This window comes from Corvus brachyrhynchos, unplaced genomic scaffold, assembly GCF_000691975.1.
Source record: "Corvus brachyrhynchos isolate BGI_N302 unplaced genomic scaffold, ASM69197v1 scaffold80, whole genome shotgun sequence".
NCBI classification, from domain to species: domain Eukaryota; kingdom Metazoa; phylum Chordata; class Aves; order Passeriformes; family Corvidae; genus Corvus; species Corvus brachyrhynchos.
The window spans coordinates 14,387,667-14,402,511 of NW_008236769.1; the positions used below are offsets into that span (position 1 = coordinate 14,387,667).

The following is a 14,845-nucleotide window of genomic DNA, read 5'->3' on the forward strand; positions in this document are numbered from 1 at the left end:
GCTCGTTGAATATGGTTGACTCTTCCCCTCGTGCAGACTATGTACACTGCATTCCTGACATTTCTTTTGCAAATAGCTACAAGTGCATTTTTAAGGATAGTTCCGTTTCTTTGTAAAAGATCACATTTGCTAAAGACGTGTAAAATCAAGTTCACCTGGCTGTTTGCACGTGAATGTTTCTTCCAGCAAAATAAAACTTGATCATTGATAGCTGGCTGAATAAATCCTGCTTAAAAATCACAAAACTGAACAAGAGCTATTTTGTTGGGAGCACTTAAGATGGAATTGCATGTCTGTACAGCAAAAATTAAGTTTATGGTCAAATGGTGTCTGCATGTAAACCTAAAGTAAGGCCACCTTCACCTAAACACTTCCACTGGCCTTTCCTTGTTTGCTGGAAACAACCAAAGTCTTAAGGATCCACAGGCACAGGAGTCCTGAGATAACTGGTTTTGGTTTGGTTTATTTTTTCTCGCGAAAACGTGTGTTGGAGAGGGACCTGATGTATTTGTCCCTCAGAGATGCTCTAGGAGCAGCATTCCAAGGAATTATTTTTGTGTCTCTTCCCTATGATCTTTCTTTGATAATCTATTATAAGGGTAGGAGTAATAGCAGGAAACACAGATGGTCTTCTGGTTTTCCTCAAAATCTTTTTTTCCTGCAGTTGTTCAACAGCTGAGACCATTTTTGCGTTTTCCCTTCCTTTGTGAAAAGTGTTATTTTCTAAGTGCAGCAAAACCATTTTTTCCTAGAACTGAACATCCTTATGGGTCAGGCTAATCCTGTGCTTGTTCTCCAAACAATGTAATGCACAGCATTCAAAGTCTGCAGCTGAGTATTAATCAAACTCCTTGTGTTCAGGGATAAGCTTGCGGTGCTCCAGACCTTGGCTTCTACTGTGAACAGGGTGAGTGGTTCTGGGGATTGTGGAAATGGGTCAGGTTGTCCATTTTGTGCAATAGCCTTGTGCTCAGGAGGCCTTTAATTTCTACTTTGGCCATAAATGAAAGATGCAACTTACATATCAGGGTTTTCCCTTTGTCTCAGGGTGTTTTGGGGTGTCCTTAAAGCCTCATTCTTGTGCTAAGAGAGATCTGCAGTTACTAGTGAAAGCTGCAGTACTTTGGTAAGGCTTTCACTCACATAGGGAGCAAGTTCCTTCACCAGTTCAGCTTCCCAATCCAGGATGTCTTTCCCAATCTCAGTCCAGAAAAGCATTACAAAGTGCAATGAATGTCTGCTCTTGCTGGGCAAAACCTGGAAATGCTGTCATGCTGTTCTTTAATCCTGTCTATCTTGAATTCTGGAAATTGAATCAAAACCTGCAAGTCCCATCAGCTTCCCAAGACTGTTACACTTGGGGTCCTGCTTGATTTGCAGGACACTTAATGCTTGCCGTGTTATAATAAGGACCCTTTTTTGTCACCATGTTAGCCTGCAAGTGTGTGTGTAAGATGGAAATATTTTTAAAACTATTTCCAAACAGGCTACACCTTTTTGAACACGAGGAATTTGTGTAAAGCATGCATGGAAGAATTCATTGTGCCTTAAACTCCATGAGGCAGTGTGTTATGCTTGTGCACATAGCTATAAACCTTTCAATCCTGGGCTCTTCTTCCTACAGGATCCTACAGCTGCTCATTACATGTTCCAGGATGACCCCTTCCTTATGCCAAGAAACGCAGCTAATTCTGTAGGTATTTCCTCTCAGCTCCTTGATAGCTTCCCTCCTGGGCTGTGAATGCTCTTATCTGATTGAAGCCTGGTTTTGATTACAAAAGAAAATGAAGTAGCAGATTATTTTCTGAATTTTCTCCTCTCTCTAAAATGACATGTTTTTGAGCTTTTTAGACATCTGAACTGTGTCCCTTGACTAAGTAACAAGGAAGTAGAATACAATGGCATTTAAAGAATAGACATTCTTATACTGGCACAGATACCAGAATGTTTATCTGGAACATTGTCCCTGTGATTCTACTAAGTTGAAAATGAAGCATGAGTTTAATTTGATCCCATCAGAATGTTCATTGTTAAAGAAAATGTTTCTCCTCACTTTCAGCCTTGTAATTCGTGTATTTCTTCGTCTTGTTGTCTCTCATTTCTATGCAGCGTCTGTATTCATTGTCAAAGGAGTCTGGGAGAAATGCTGCAAAATACATTATAAAGAACTTTCCTCAGTACTTTGACAAGACTTTTGCAGAGCCCAACATACCAGTAAGCTTTTTGTTTTCGTTGTATTTGTGTTTTGTCAATGAAATCAGATGTCAGACTGGTCCAAAACTAAGATAAGATAATTTTGTAACTGTTTCTCAGACAGTATGAAAACAACATTGTATTTTTGTAGTGACTATCTTCCCTTGGGAGTTCAGTATCACATCAGGTTCTTGAGCTAAAAGTAAGAAAAGCAGTGTTGTTTAGATGTTGCTTCCTAGCACAAAAGTGAGGGATGAAGATGTGTGCGGTCCTTCATCACCAAAAGGACTGCTGTTGTTGGGCTGCAAGCAGTGTATTGGGTGAACAGTGAGGCTATTTAGAGAAGGTTTGAGCTTATGACTGACTTCCACTCTTTGCTTTTAGTACCTGATGCCGGAGAGTCTCACACCTCAGACTGAAGGAGTGAGCGAGGAAGCTCTAAGGGAGCGCATCCACCTCAGAATGGTGAAAGAGTCGGTGGACATTTTTGATCAACTTCTACAGGCAGGTATGTGGTCACAGGCCAAGTTCTGTGGTGGAGCTCTTCTTAAATTGTGCCAAAACTATTTTAGTAGCTGGCACAGGCTCTGGAGACAATTTTGTGACCCTGTTGCTCCTTTCACAACTGACTCTGGTCCAGTTAGGTGGTTCTTTAGAATTATTGGAGAATTTTAGCTACTGCTTGTCTGACACGTCACTTCGGTGATAAGGACAACAAATGATTGCTTGAACAGGAAGCAGATTAAAACCTTTTGTTGGTTTTAAATCTCTTTCAAAGGAAGTGGAACACACAGTGTTCTTCACAGCAGGGTGTATCCTAGGAAGAGTTATGAAAAGCTCTAGAAATTTCAGGTGCTGTATTTGGCTTGTGCTGCTTCACAGTTCTGGCTGCCAGCTGTCACTTCCCTCTCCTATTTTATCAGGAAAACTTTACCCTTTCAGTGGCTTCAGTAGAAAAACATACTCTAGTTCAGTGTTAAAATTGTCTCCTGTAATGAGTGGGTTTGTGGTAGTACTGGTGTCACACCCAGGATTAGGGACTTGCTAGAGAATGTCTTTGTGTTGAAAGAGAGCAAAGTGGTGTTCAAAGGATTTCTGATATGGCTACAGAGCTGTGAGCTCTTCACTTTCTCTGACTGTCGTAAATTCTCGTTTTGTAAAGGTACCCCTGTATCTCTGGAGACCACAAACAGCCTTTTAGATTTGTTGTGCTTTTATGGAGATGTTAAACCTACTCCTGAAAAAGAGGAAGAAGAAAAAGACAGTTTGGAAGAACCAGGGGTATGGAAAACTTGATGATCTCTGTTTATTTATTTAATACATAGTGGGAGTATATCAAGGTGATGTCAAAATTTTTGTACTGTAACTGTCTGCATGAGAGATGCCGTGAGCTGGATCAGATGCAGTCAACATTCCCAGGAGATAAATCTGTTATAAAAGTCCCAAGAGTGACCTAGTAGCAACAGTAGTTTGTGTAAATATGTTTGGTAACAGAAATGTTATTCTTGATCCAGTTATTGCTTCCTGAATGTTATGATAGAAATTATTCTAATACAACCCATTAAAAACCATCTTTGGTCCATGTTGCTGAACTTCAGTGTTGTTAGCAAATAATGTCATTTGATGTTAAATCATAATTTTCAACTTCAGAAACTTAATTTTGCAAAAATCTCTCCAGGAGAATGCTTCAGAACAGAAAGCTCCAAAGAGACAGCTCCAAAGAGGTTCGCAGTCATCTGGCCCCAGATGGAGGTACAGAAAATGTTGCCTGTATTCCCATATTCTGTGGGTTGTGCACTTGTATTGTTATAGAACAGACCTAAGTCTTTTAGCAGCCCATACTCACAAATGTTACTTATTAAATAAACCTGTGTTTGCTGACCTTTTAAAGTGTTCATGGAAATCTGGTAGGTGATTGTAGAGTAGCTCCAAGTACCATGAGTGTGATATGTGAATGTCAGTCTTTTGGGGTACAGCCCATTTCTTTGTTCCACGTGTTGAATCCTTTTCCTAAAGGTATCTTTTATTTGGTTCTTTAACATCTATCTTGTTCATTGGTTCTAGGGAGAACAACCATGCTGAAAGGATATTTAAGATAATGCCAGAGAGGAATGCACACTCCTATTGCACGATGATCCGTGGGATGGTGAAGGTAAAGTTATTTTTCAGTGCTGGGGAATTTTTTTTCAGCTTGTGAAATCTCACACAGTCAGAGATTGTTTATTTTTGTTTTTGCAGCATGGGGCTTATTCTAAAGCATATGACATGTACATAGACTTGCTGAATGAAAGGCACAAGGGTGAGTGTCTCTTGGTTGTGCTTTGTGGTCTCCTGAGTACAGAAACCCCGTGTTGGGCACAGGAGTGTTTGTTCATGGCAGTGATGATTGGCGCAGGGGTACGGACCTCAGCTGGATCATGGGAGCTGAATGCAAACTGCTAATTCCAGTGCAGTTGGCGTGTGGCTGGCTCACTGGAAACAGGTTTGCATGAGACTTTGCCAAAAACTGAGCCATGCTAGAGCAAACTGTTTCCTTTAGACTATAAACTGTCATTTAAAATGGATTCTCTTACATTTTCCAGCTGATGTGCACACCTTCAATGCACTGATCAGAGCAGTCCCGTATCTAAAGGAGAAGTTCATAGAAAGATGGGAATTAGCCAAGGTAAGGAGGGCAGAGCAAAAGAGGTGGGGAAGGGGTAGGAGTGTGGGTTCTGGGCCTGCTTTATTAGTAAAATTTTGTAGTTGTTGGAAGACTGAAATCAAGAACTTTGTCCCCAAATACTAATCTGCTGTAAAGGAAGTACAGTAGTTTAAACAGAAAAGCTAACTGTGGAGGAGTGGCAAATGTGAAAAATCCAACCTTGCCTTTGCAGAGTGGTTTGCCTTGTGAGAACGTACTTGATCCAGGAACTGGTTGGACAGAAAGTAATTGGGGAAATTACTGCTGGGAAATAAAATAAATGCACAATTTTAGATAAAAACTCTTTTGAATTTGTATGTTAATTCATGGTGTTGTGACAGAAATGGAATTTTGAGTTTTATTGACACATCACTAAGGAAGGATATTATGTAACTATAAAAATTTCCATTATTTCTACAGGCAAATCTTCAAGATGTATTCTGATGTAATGTAGCCTTGGGTTTTGGTCATTAATAATTAGACAGTACTCCCTTAATAAATGATGAGTTAGAACAGAGTTGTTCACTTGAAGGGGGTGAGAAGGATTAGTCGAGGAAATGTAGGTATAACCCACCTGAAAGCTGAACTGTGATCCACAATGTGAAGCACTAAGAATTTGGGGATTTTGTTTTAAGGACTTCCTGACTCACATGGCTCAACAGAAAGTGCAACCAACTCTGCTAACTTTCAATTCTGTACTGAAGACTCTGAGAAGATGTGGTGGTGTGGGCAGAAGTATGTCTTTATCAGTATTAAAGGAAATGGAAGCACTTGATATAGGTAAGAGAACCAGAGTATTTATTATATGCAGTGATTATGATATTCCAGTGCCACCTCCAGAGCAGAACAGTTAACTCAGGAGTTCTGCACCACACAACATGGTGATTCCCTGATTCCAGGGAAGATGTACTTCACAAGCCATCCAAGCCAGTTCAGGTATATATATCTACATCTCTACAGAAAAAAGCTTTTGATCTAGATGATAATTTTTCTTTCAAATAAATATTGCAGAAACAGACAATATCTGCAGAATTGATTTGATGTCCTGTGGGGTGTGCTTTGCCCCAGCAGCATGCTTGTTGGTAGGCTAAACATTCCATTCGTGAGGAGAAGGGGAACTAGCTATGAAGTGGTTTTGATTTTAATTTAGAACAGGGAGGTTTGGCTGCTCCCCCCACAGAAATAGGGTGCTTCAGCTGGTGGTCCAGTGTTGGATATCACCTCTCCCAGGTGTCTGTATGTGAGGTCTGGTCCAGCATTAGGGTGGGCAGGGAGAGATATTAAATTTGTGCATGCTGCCTGACTGGAGGAGCAGACTGTGAATTAGAGCTGTGGCACAAAGCTCAGCCAGGAATGTTGAAGTAACTGGAATGTGTTTGCTTTCCAGAGCCCAGCCTGGCATCCTATGATCATCTCCTCTCCGTGTACTACAAAGGCGGTACGTGTGCTGTCAGCTTGGCCATGAATGTGCCTTGTGTAGCAGCTGCTTTGATGGGATGGGTGAAGGCAGTTCACTTATGGATTAAAAGTCAGCCTTTTATGGGTGTGATCTTAGTGTGCTGCCTGATTCTGCTTGGGTGAAAAAAAAAAGAGCAATAACCTCATCCCGGGAGTAAACGCTACTCAGTCGCTGTGGAGGCTGGATCTGACCACAGTGGGTGTGATTTCATAGACTGTGCCACTTACAGGGGTGAAACTGCACAGGGATTTTGTTTTCCTGCAACAGTTCTGTGCGTTAGAGCTGTCATGAAAAATAGCTGTGTTAGAAGGCAGAAACCCAACTGTTTGAGATCCCATGCACACAGACTTTTGACTATAGGAAGAAAATAGGCAGAGTAGTCCTAACTGCAGTCCCTGTGTTTTAAGAAATGTGAGGAAATTGCTCTGGAGTCTGTATTTGGTTCTAGGGGTTTTTTTTGGTGTTTTGTTTTTTCCCCTTTTAAATTTTTGTTTGTTTGGTTATGAAATACTTTGCTTTTTTCAGTGCAGCCTTCTAACAGACAAACCTCCAGGCCTGTTTGATTCCTTGCTAGAAAGCACTTATATCTTTCTGGTTATGCCCTGCTGTGCTGTGGAAATCTGGCAATAGCTGGGCAAATTTTACAGGAAATTAAATTGCAGCTGGTGTGGAGCACCACAGAAATTACATTTGTTTAAAATTATGTTGCTTGTTCCCAATTTCAAATTGTTTTTGCAGGCTGATGTTCTTCACTAAGGAAGTGCTTGGTGCAACTGAGATGTGATGTTGTTTGTCTCTTTGTCCCACAGTTGATGTTCAGTCATCAGACATCATCTCTGAGGTGTTAAATGAGGTTGAAAAGAGGAGTTTCACTGCCCAGGACCCTGATGATGGTAAGGACTTCAAGCTTGGGTAAAAACATACCTGTGAATTTCAGGTAGTTTTACTCAGCTAGGATAAATGCATGCAGTTTGCTTCTCTCAGTCCCTTCTGGTACTTCTGGAGACAAAGAAGGGCAAATTCCAGTACTGGGAATTGTGCTGTGCATTGGTGCACTGGCTTTTGTGTGGAAGTAGGTGTGTAGCTTGTGTGAATGAGTGTTTTAAGTCCATGTAATTAGTACCCCAAGGCTATTTACAAGATCAGTTTAAGGAGGAACATTTGACAACAACTTCATCAAATGATACACATCAGGTGAATGGCAGGTTTTTGTTGTAGTGTGGTGTGTGAGTTTTCCTATTTTAGCTCTTCCTAATCCTGTTCAGAAAATTTTATGAAATAAAACTTCATGGAAAACTGGAGTGTGGGTCTGTAGGAGGGGTATATTCTGAACATCCCATGTATTACTGGCTCTTCCTGCCATCTGTATGTGCACAGCTTTGCCCTGGGAAGTTCATAAGCCGTTCTGTACGTTTGGAAGCAGATGCAGCTTCCATCTGAAAATGGGTTTGGCAAAGAAAGGTCTGTAGACAATGTGGTGTCAACAAAGTGTTGGAAGCCACTCTGTCAGCTTTCTTTTTTGCCTTTGGAAGGATTCCTGGAAAGAGTCAGAATGTTGTACACCTCCTTCCTTTGCTTCTGTCCAGCTAAGTGTGGGAAACTGTTTTTTTCTGTGGTCCAAGTTGCTGCCAGAAGTGTATAAAAAAACTCACCCACCTCTGCCACACCAAAGACTCTACCAAGAAAGTGAAGGACGCTGCTATATTGTCAAACTGAGTTACAGATTGAGTCTCTAATTGAATATGCCTTATGTGTCCTCTAGGAGGGTGGGTTAATGAGCTGGTTTATGTCTCCTTGGAAGCTTGAAGTTAACAGACTCTTGTTTGCTCCCTTTCAGCCAGCTTTTTTCCCACCGCCATGCAAGTGGTAAGTGCCTCTTCCCTGCCATCAGAATTCCTTTGAGCCTCTCCAGCTGTTGGAGAATTGCCTGTGAGTTTACATCCTGTCATACAAGGTTTAGCTTTCCATATCTCCCATTTTCATCTGTGCTCATCACCTCCTGTAACTTTCTGCCATAATTCTGCAGTCCTTTGCTTGACTTCTCCGTAACTGGTAATTTGCATGTCTGTGACATGTGCATGTACCTTTGTGAAAGTGAGTCTTGAGAGATGCTGTTACATTTGCTAGCATTCAGATCTGAGTGGTTTATTGCAGTGCTGTGATCTTAAGGATATCAAGCTTGCCTATCAGTTAAACAAGGCACTGGAGCAGGGAGACAACTGGAAATTCTTGGATGTGGATCGGTTAAATGGCTACTGGTGAGTGGAGATCATATTCAGCATCTTGCATGTCATTGTCAGCTTCAATACAAACTAGGACTCAAACACTGAACACCAGCTGGTTACTGTATGTCCAGTTTGGGAATTTGATCCTTCTTAAGAGCAGTGGTTGCTTAGGATTTATCTTCAGTTTGTGGACTTTGAACTGAAGTCCAGTGTCTTGGAGCATCAGTTCATCTCAACACCCATCCGACAACTAGAACAGCCAGTTGTGGTTTCTGCTGTTCTGTGTACCCAGGGTGGCAGTTTTGGAGGTAACACCAAAACAGCATAGTTTCTTAGTGTAGGGATGCTTTAGTGCACTGGATCAAGGACTCAGGCTTGACTTGTGAACTTGCACAAGTAACGAGGGTAATTTAGTTCAGTTCTTACATCTAAAGGTTGCATTTGAGACAGATTCAGACGTAAAAAATACTCTACTTAAAACTGGCATCAGGCAAGAAGATTGCAGGGTTTTTTGTATTTTAAAACACATTGGTCTAACTTCTAATTACTTCTGCCAGTTATCTAGTGTCAGCATTAAGCTGTCATAAGAAACACTGCTGCTTTTCTGATGGCATGGAGTGTTGCAATCAGTGAAGTTTCCTTGATCTGCAACACAAATCTGATCAGCACACCATCATTTGCTGGTACTTCTGTATAGTTTGGTTGTCCTAATTCAATGATGATTAGATCATTTTTTTCTCTCTAGGTCAAAATTCTTTTCATTGTTGTGCATGATGGAACAAATTGAGGTGGTGTTGAAGTGGTACAAAGAAATGTCATTTTCGGTAAGTGTACCAGGGTAAGAGTTGCAGAGCTTTAGCATGGAGAAATGGAGCAGTCACAGGTGACTGAAATGACTCTCTTCCTTCATCAGCTCTTCTATCCATCTCCTAAAAATATACTGGGTCTCCTTCAAGCATTGGATGCAGCCAACCAGTTGGAAGTGATCCCTTCCGTCTGGGAAGGTCAGTGGTGGCCACATGGCTTCATAGGCAGTTTGTGTGGCAAATGCCAGGAGCAGTGCAAAGTTGGAGCTAGTTTGGAAACTTCCCATTGCTCAGAGTAGCCATGATAAGGTGTAGTGCTTGCCTGTGGTATCTGATCACGTGCAACCTCTGCAGATCCTTGGTTAAGATTTAATCTAGCCCCAAAAAACATATGAAAGAATACGAGTCACTCCTTCATCCTCAGCTGACAGTGGTGGAGGTCTCTGGCCAGAGGGGGTTGTGGGCCTCGCTGTTCAGCAGCAGTTTGGGTCCATGTTCCCCCTTAGGATTGGTAACTGTTGTTACAGACAGTGCTCTGTGGTGTTCCCTCCCTGTTCTGTGACAGGGTCATCACCACCACCAGGTTGGTCAGTGCTGGGGACCTTGAAGGCCGTTACCAAGGGGAGTAGTTGGGCTGATACCCAGAAATCTTGAGACCAGCAGGGAAGGGAAGAAGAAATCAGATTGGTTCATGTATTTGGTGCACAGGACCTGATAATGTGGGGAAAGAAAGGGAGCTAAGTGTGACCTGCTCAGTCACAGAGAATGGCTCTGCCTTGTTAAATTGTGCTGACCATATTGGCAGGAGTTGGGAACAGGGATACAGGTCACACCTACCAACTACTGCCTCTCTCTAAACAGATGTGAAACAGCTGGGGTTTAGCAGGAGACAAGACCTGTTGGAAGAGTTCTTGTCTTTGATGAGCAGGGACCAGCACCCTAATGAGGTAAGGAAGCTGATAACCCCTGTGAACAGCTGAGCACTCACACAGCCGCTTACTCACTCCTCCCCTGTGGGATGGTGGAGGGAACTGGGACAGTAAAAGGGCAAAAACTCAAGCTCAGTCACCATTTCCCATCACAGGCAGGTGTTCAGCCATCCCTAGGAAAGCCAGGCTCCTGGAAAGCTCCTGTGGAACAGTTACTTGGGAAGTTGAACACCATCACTCCAATTGTATCCCCCCTTCTTCCTTTCTCCAGCTTTATCTGCTGAGCATGATGACATCCTGTGGTCTGAAATATCCTTTGGGTCATTTAGGGTCAGCTGTCTCAGAGGTGTCCCCTCCCAACTCCTTATTGTACCACACTCCTTGTGCACCCCTAGCCCATTCCACTGGTGGGGGAGCCTTGATGCTCTTTAAGCACTGCCCAGAAATAACAAAAATATCCTGGTGTTACAATGCACTTTCCATCTTAAATATAAAACACAGCCCCATAGTAAGAAAGACGAAACTCTGAAGAAAGTTAATTCCATCCCAGCCAACCCCAGCACAGAAGCTCAGTAGAGAGTAGTGGTGTCTCCCTAGACTGTAGGTAAATGCTGTATCCCTGGTCAGTCCTAGAGATCCAGTTCCACTGCATCTGCCACTGCAGATTTCTAGATCCATGTGAGCTTTTCCAGGCCTGCTAAACCCTTTGGAATGGCCTAGATTGGATTCTCTATAGAGAAACCTCAAATTTACACAGAGCAGGATCCTGCCTTACCAGGATTTAGAAAACTAATGCAGCCCAGCCAGCCACATCTCTGGGGAAGCACATGGCAAAATCCAGGGATTTTTGCCAAGGATTCCATTGCAGTAACTGCCTTCTCAAGCTGAACGGTGTTGAAGGCAGATACAGCTGTCCCTGCAGAGCTACCTTGGAGCTTGCCTAGGGGGGACAGTTGTCCTGACAGAAGTGAGAGATTTGTCTCCTAGGGGTAGCAACTGTTAATTCACAAATTTAAATCACATACAGAGCAAACCTGTAGGAGCTGCAGGAGAAATTGCCCTGAAAAACTTCTCTTAATTTCAGAGGTTTTTTTCTTAATAGCACAATGTTTTCACAGATTCAGCTGGCATTTGCCAAGTGTGCTGAAGAAATCAAAGCTGTCCATGAGGCTGCTGGGCTGGGGCAGGTCCCGTTGGAGTGGACAGGGAGTGCTCTGGGCCATGTCGTGGTGCTGTTCTCCAGGGCTGGGAGGACCCAGGATGCCTGGTACGTGTGGGCTCTCTGCGCTTGCTGACACTGCAGCTCAAGGCTCAGTCACAAAAAGCAAAAGCTAATGACAGAAGCCTTGGAATGCCAGTGCAGACAAAGGGAGGGGATAAAGCCTGCTGGGAGTGTGATGGGTTTTTTGCTTTGTTACTGTTCATTCTTGGCACCAAGTTACAGTTGTCTGTCTTCAAAATGGTTTAGAAAGGAACGTGTCTGGTGTAGAGTTTCGTACAGCATCTTATGGCCAGGTGGGGTTTCGTTATCACTTCCCTGATTGCCCAGAACTTCCCATTTTCTGATTTTTAGAACTCTTTGGAATTCAAACTTATAAAGAGATTAATTAGCTTAATTAAATTTTTAATTAGCATCAACCCTAATTAAAACTCTTAAACAGACTATTTTTAGAACTCTAATAGCTAGAATTTACTGTCCTACATGCTCTGAACTTGAAATACAGGTTAAAATATCTAGCCTCCAGTTTAAGATTCTGAGCTATTTTCTGTTAAATACAGATGTTCCCTGTGCACTGATTGATTTGAAACAAAGAAGTAGCAACAAAAGAGTATTGCAGTATTTTAAAATACTAAAAATATGTAGTATTTTAAAGGAAACTGCCCACCAGCTACACTTTCCATTTTCTGCAGTTTAAGGTATTTTGTGTTAAACTAATCAGTGAAGTTAGCTGGTACAGATTGTATTTGCAAGGCATGAGATCCATGGGGAAGATTGTTCCATGAATTTGAGCTTACTTATGTCAGTGGAGGTTCATCCAAGAGGTTGAATATCTGTCTGTTCCTGTTACATGGAGTTTTCTAATTATTATTTTGTTCCTTTTGAGTAGGAACATGATGGAGCGTTTCCAGCAAATCAATAGGATTCCCACGTAAGTATTTTTAGGTTCTTCAGTTACTGTCTCCTCTTTGGCTGAGATCCTGAGTTTCTGTTATGGAATGAAGGAATAGTTTGGGATAGAACGGACTTCCAAAGGTCAGCTAGTCCAGCCTCCAGTTACAACTGACAGTAGTGGTCCATTTACTTCCCAGACATGAATGTGTGTCTCTGCCTGTGAGCATGGCTGTTGGTTTATCCCGTGGATATATTCCAGGAGCTTTCTGTCTCCAAACGTGTTGAAAATGCAAAGTGGGAGGGAGTGAAGTGGTTGGTCACTGAAGCTCTGGGTCATGGAGAGCAGTGCCACTGAGGAACTCAGTGGTGCAAATCAGTCTGAGCAGGACTCCTGAACATCTGGTTTCCCATGTGCTCAGAAAAAAGCCAGTATGCTCTTAACCAAGCACAGGTGTCTTAGAGGTGCCTGGATTTCTGAAGACAAGTTTATCAAGTCAAATCCTAAATCTTAGGTGGTACCTGTTAGGCTACACCAGCCTGCTTGTCTCAGGATTCTGGAAGAGGGAATTGTTTGAAGTAGAACACAACTTGTAAGGAATAGTAATGGATTTGTTTGGGTGTGGGGTTTTTTTAAAATAAAGTTGGAGCTTGCCCAAGTGAACACCGTGAGGGTGTGTGGTACCAAGGCCCATACACCTAGTGGTACTCTGTGCCTGCCCTTTTCTGCTGGGACAGGAATTCCCAAACTTACCATATAGCCTTCACTCTGTACCAGAGGTGAAATTCCTGGCAGGAGCAGAGATGGACTGGTTGAGTGATCTGAAAATGTCACTTCCTCTCCCTCTCTAAAGCACGGGCTGCAAATTAATGGGCACCTCTCCTGTGACCCTGAGAATGGTCACCATTTGCCTTTGCCTTTGCAGTGACAAGGTGATGGACGAGTTCTTGAACTGTGCTAAGCAGACCAATTCCCCAGATGAGGCAATTAAGATGGTAAAGCTGGCAGCATCCCTTGGGCTTCCTTCATCTCAAAGGCTGAAAAGCAGGATGGAGGAGGAATTTGAACTCTCTGAAACACAGAAGTAAGTTGGAATATTTCATGTTACTTCATGCTGAAAGGGTACAGTAGACAGGGTCTGGGATGGACAAACTCCTTTGGAAAGGCTTCTCTGACAAGAGAGCAGAGAACTGGCTTCAGAATGATGTCCTGGTGTGTTGACTCCAGGACTGAAGTGGCCCCTCAGCATTTCATTCCATGCTGTATCCATCTCACCTAGGAGGGAAGGGAATTTTCCATGGTGGGGTTAGCCTTACCCACTCCTCAGTCCTGCTCTCTATCACCTTTCTTTCCCAGAATCTTTTCCTAGCTGGGTCTGGCTGCCTGAAGACACTGCTGCAGCCCAGTAAAAGCAGGGGGTGGTACAGGATGGCCCTGCATGTGGCTCCCAGGTTCTGAGGCTCATGGTCACCTCACACTGCACTGCTGAGCTGCTGCAGCCAAGCTCAGGTGATCCTCAGATGGTGCTCAGGGCTTAGCCTTGAGGGACCACAGTTTGGAGCCAGATCTGCTCCAAAGGAGTAAATACAAGCCCAGCACCCCTGACAGCTGGTTCAGCTTTGAGGACACTAGGCATATTAGACAGCTCATAAAGTTCTCTGTGTTTGCCTTGTGTTTTGGGATCTCTCTTTTCAAGCAAGAGTCACAACAGGTGACACAACTGATCTGTTTTACATTGCAGGAAGGCACTGCAGAGTATCAAGTGGGATGGTGACAGCAGCGATAGTGACAGTGACAGTAGTGACAGTGACCATGAGTAGCTGTCCCTCTTGCCTTCCTCTTGGGAAAACTTGGAGCAACTGTTGCTGTGATGCCAGGAGGCTCTGGGAGGAGTGGAGTTACAGAAGGAATGGCTTCTGGGAGGTGCTGCAGCACTGACGAGTGCGTGGAGTGTTCTGATACGGGACCTGTTTGGCAAGACACTGTCCTTGTTTGCCAGCTGGAAGCTGTCCTGTTAAATCTTGGTAATGTGGAACACAGTGTGGGCTACCCCAGGTCTCCTCCCCAGCACCCCTGCAAGAGCTGGCTCCTGATAAACAGCATCACTGAGGAGTGGAGGGCTACAGGGAGAGAGAGGAGTGCTGTGCACCCTGGAAGCTGCTTGGACAGGCACAAGACTTCCACAGCTTGAGCACTTCTTGTGGGCCTCCTGTCACTCGACCCTGCACCAGATGTAATTCCTTTCCATCTGACTTTGCTGAACTACTTAAATACCGAGTCTACTCTGTATATAAACACTGAAGTAATTCAATACTCAGCACCTGTGGTGGTATTCCTCATCCTTTTGGTGCTTTGGGATGGGTGTTGGAGCGTAGATGTTAAATTACACTTTGTACAGCTGGAGACTGTCTCTAATAAATGGCTGACATTAAAGCTGGC

The 14,845-nt window shown here is 43.3% G+C and overlaps 1 protein-coding gene across 1 annotated transcript in view; it reads left to right on the top strand.

Annotated features, from left to right (window-relative positions):
* The window catches only part of PTCD3 (pentatricopeptide repeat domain 3), a 15,742-nt gene extending 899 nt beyond the window's left edge, over positions 1-14,843 (top strand). The window contains exons 3-23 of the mRNA XM_017727776.1: positions 862-907; positions 1,625-1,693; positions 2,110-2,214; positions 2,578-2,701; positions 3,356-3,474; positions 3,872-3,945; positions 4,258-4,345; positions 4,432-4,492; positions 4,776-4,858; positions 5,512-5,656; positions 6,264-6,314; positions 7,145-7,228; positions 8,173-8,201; positions 8,490-8,593; positions 9,306-9,384; positions 9,474-9,564; positions 10,228-10,313; positions 11,414-11,562; positions 12,404-12,445; positions 13,332-13,490; positions 14,148-14,843. Coding sequence (XP_017583265.1) covers positions 1,646-1,693; positions 2,110-2,214; positions 2,578-2,701; positions 3,356-3,474; positions 3,872-3,945; positions 4,258-4,345; positions 4,432-4,492; positions 4,776-4,858; positions 5,512-5,656; positions 6,264-6,314; positions 7,145-7,228; positions 8,173-8,201; positions 8,490-8,593; positions 9,306-9,384; positions 9,474-9,564; positions 10,228-10,313; positions 11,414-11,562; positions 12,404-12,445; positions 13,332-13,490; positions 14,148-14,226 — 1,800 coding nt within the window. The 5' untranslated portion in view covers positions 862-907; positions 1,625-1,645 and the 3' untranslated portion in view covers positions 14,227-14,843. The remainder of the gene's footprint in view (positions 1-861; positions 908-1,624; positions 1,694-2,109; positions 2,215-2,577; positions 2,702-3,355; positions 3,475-3,871; positions 3,946-4,257; positions 4,346-4,431; positions 4,493-4,775; positions 4,859-5,511; positions 5,657-6,263; positions 6,315-7,144; positions 7,229-8,172; positions 8,202-8,489; positions 8,594-9,305; positions 9,385-9,473; positions 9,565-10,227; positions 10,314-11,413; positions 11,563-12,403; positions 12,446-13,331; positions 13,491-14,147) is intronic.
* Positions 14,844-14,845: the final 2 nt, after the last annotated feature.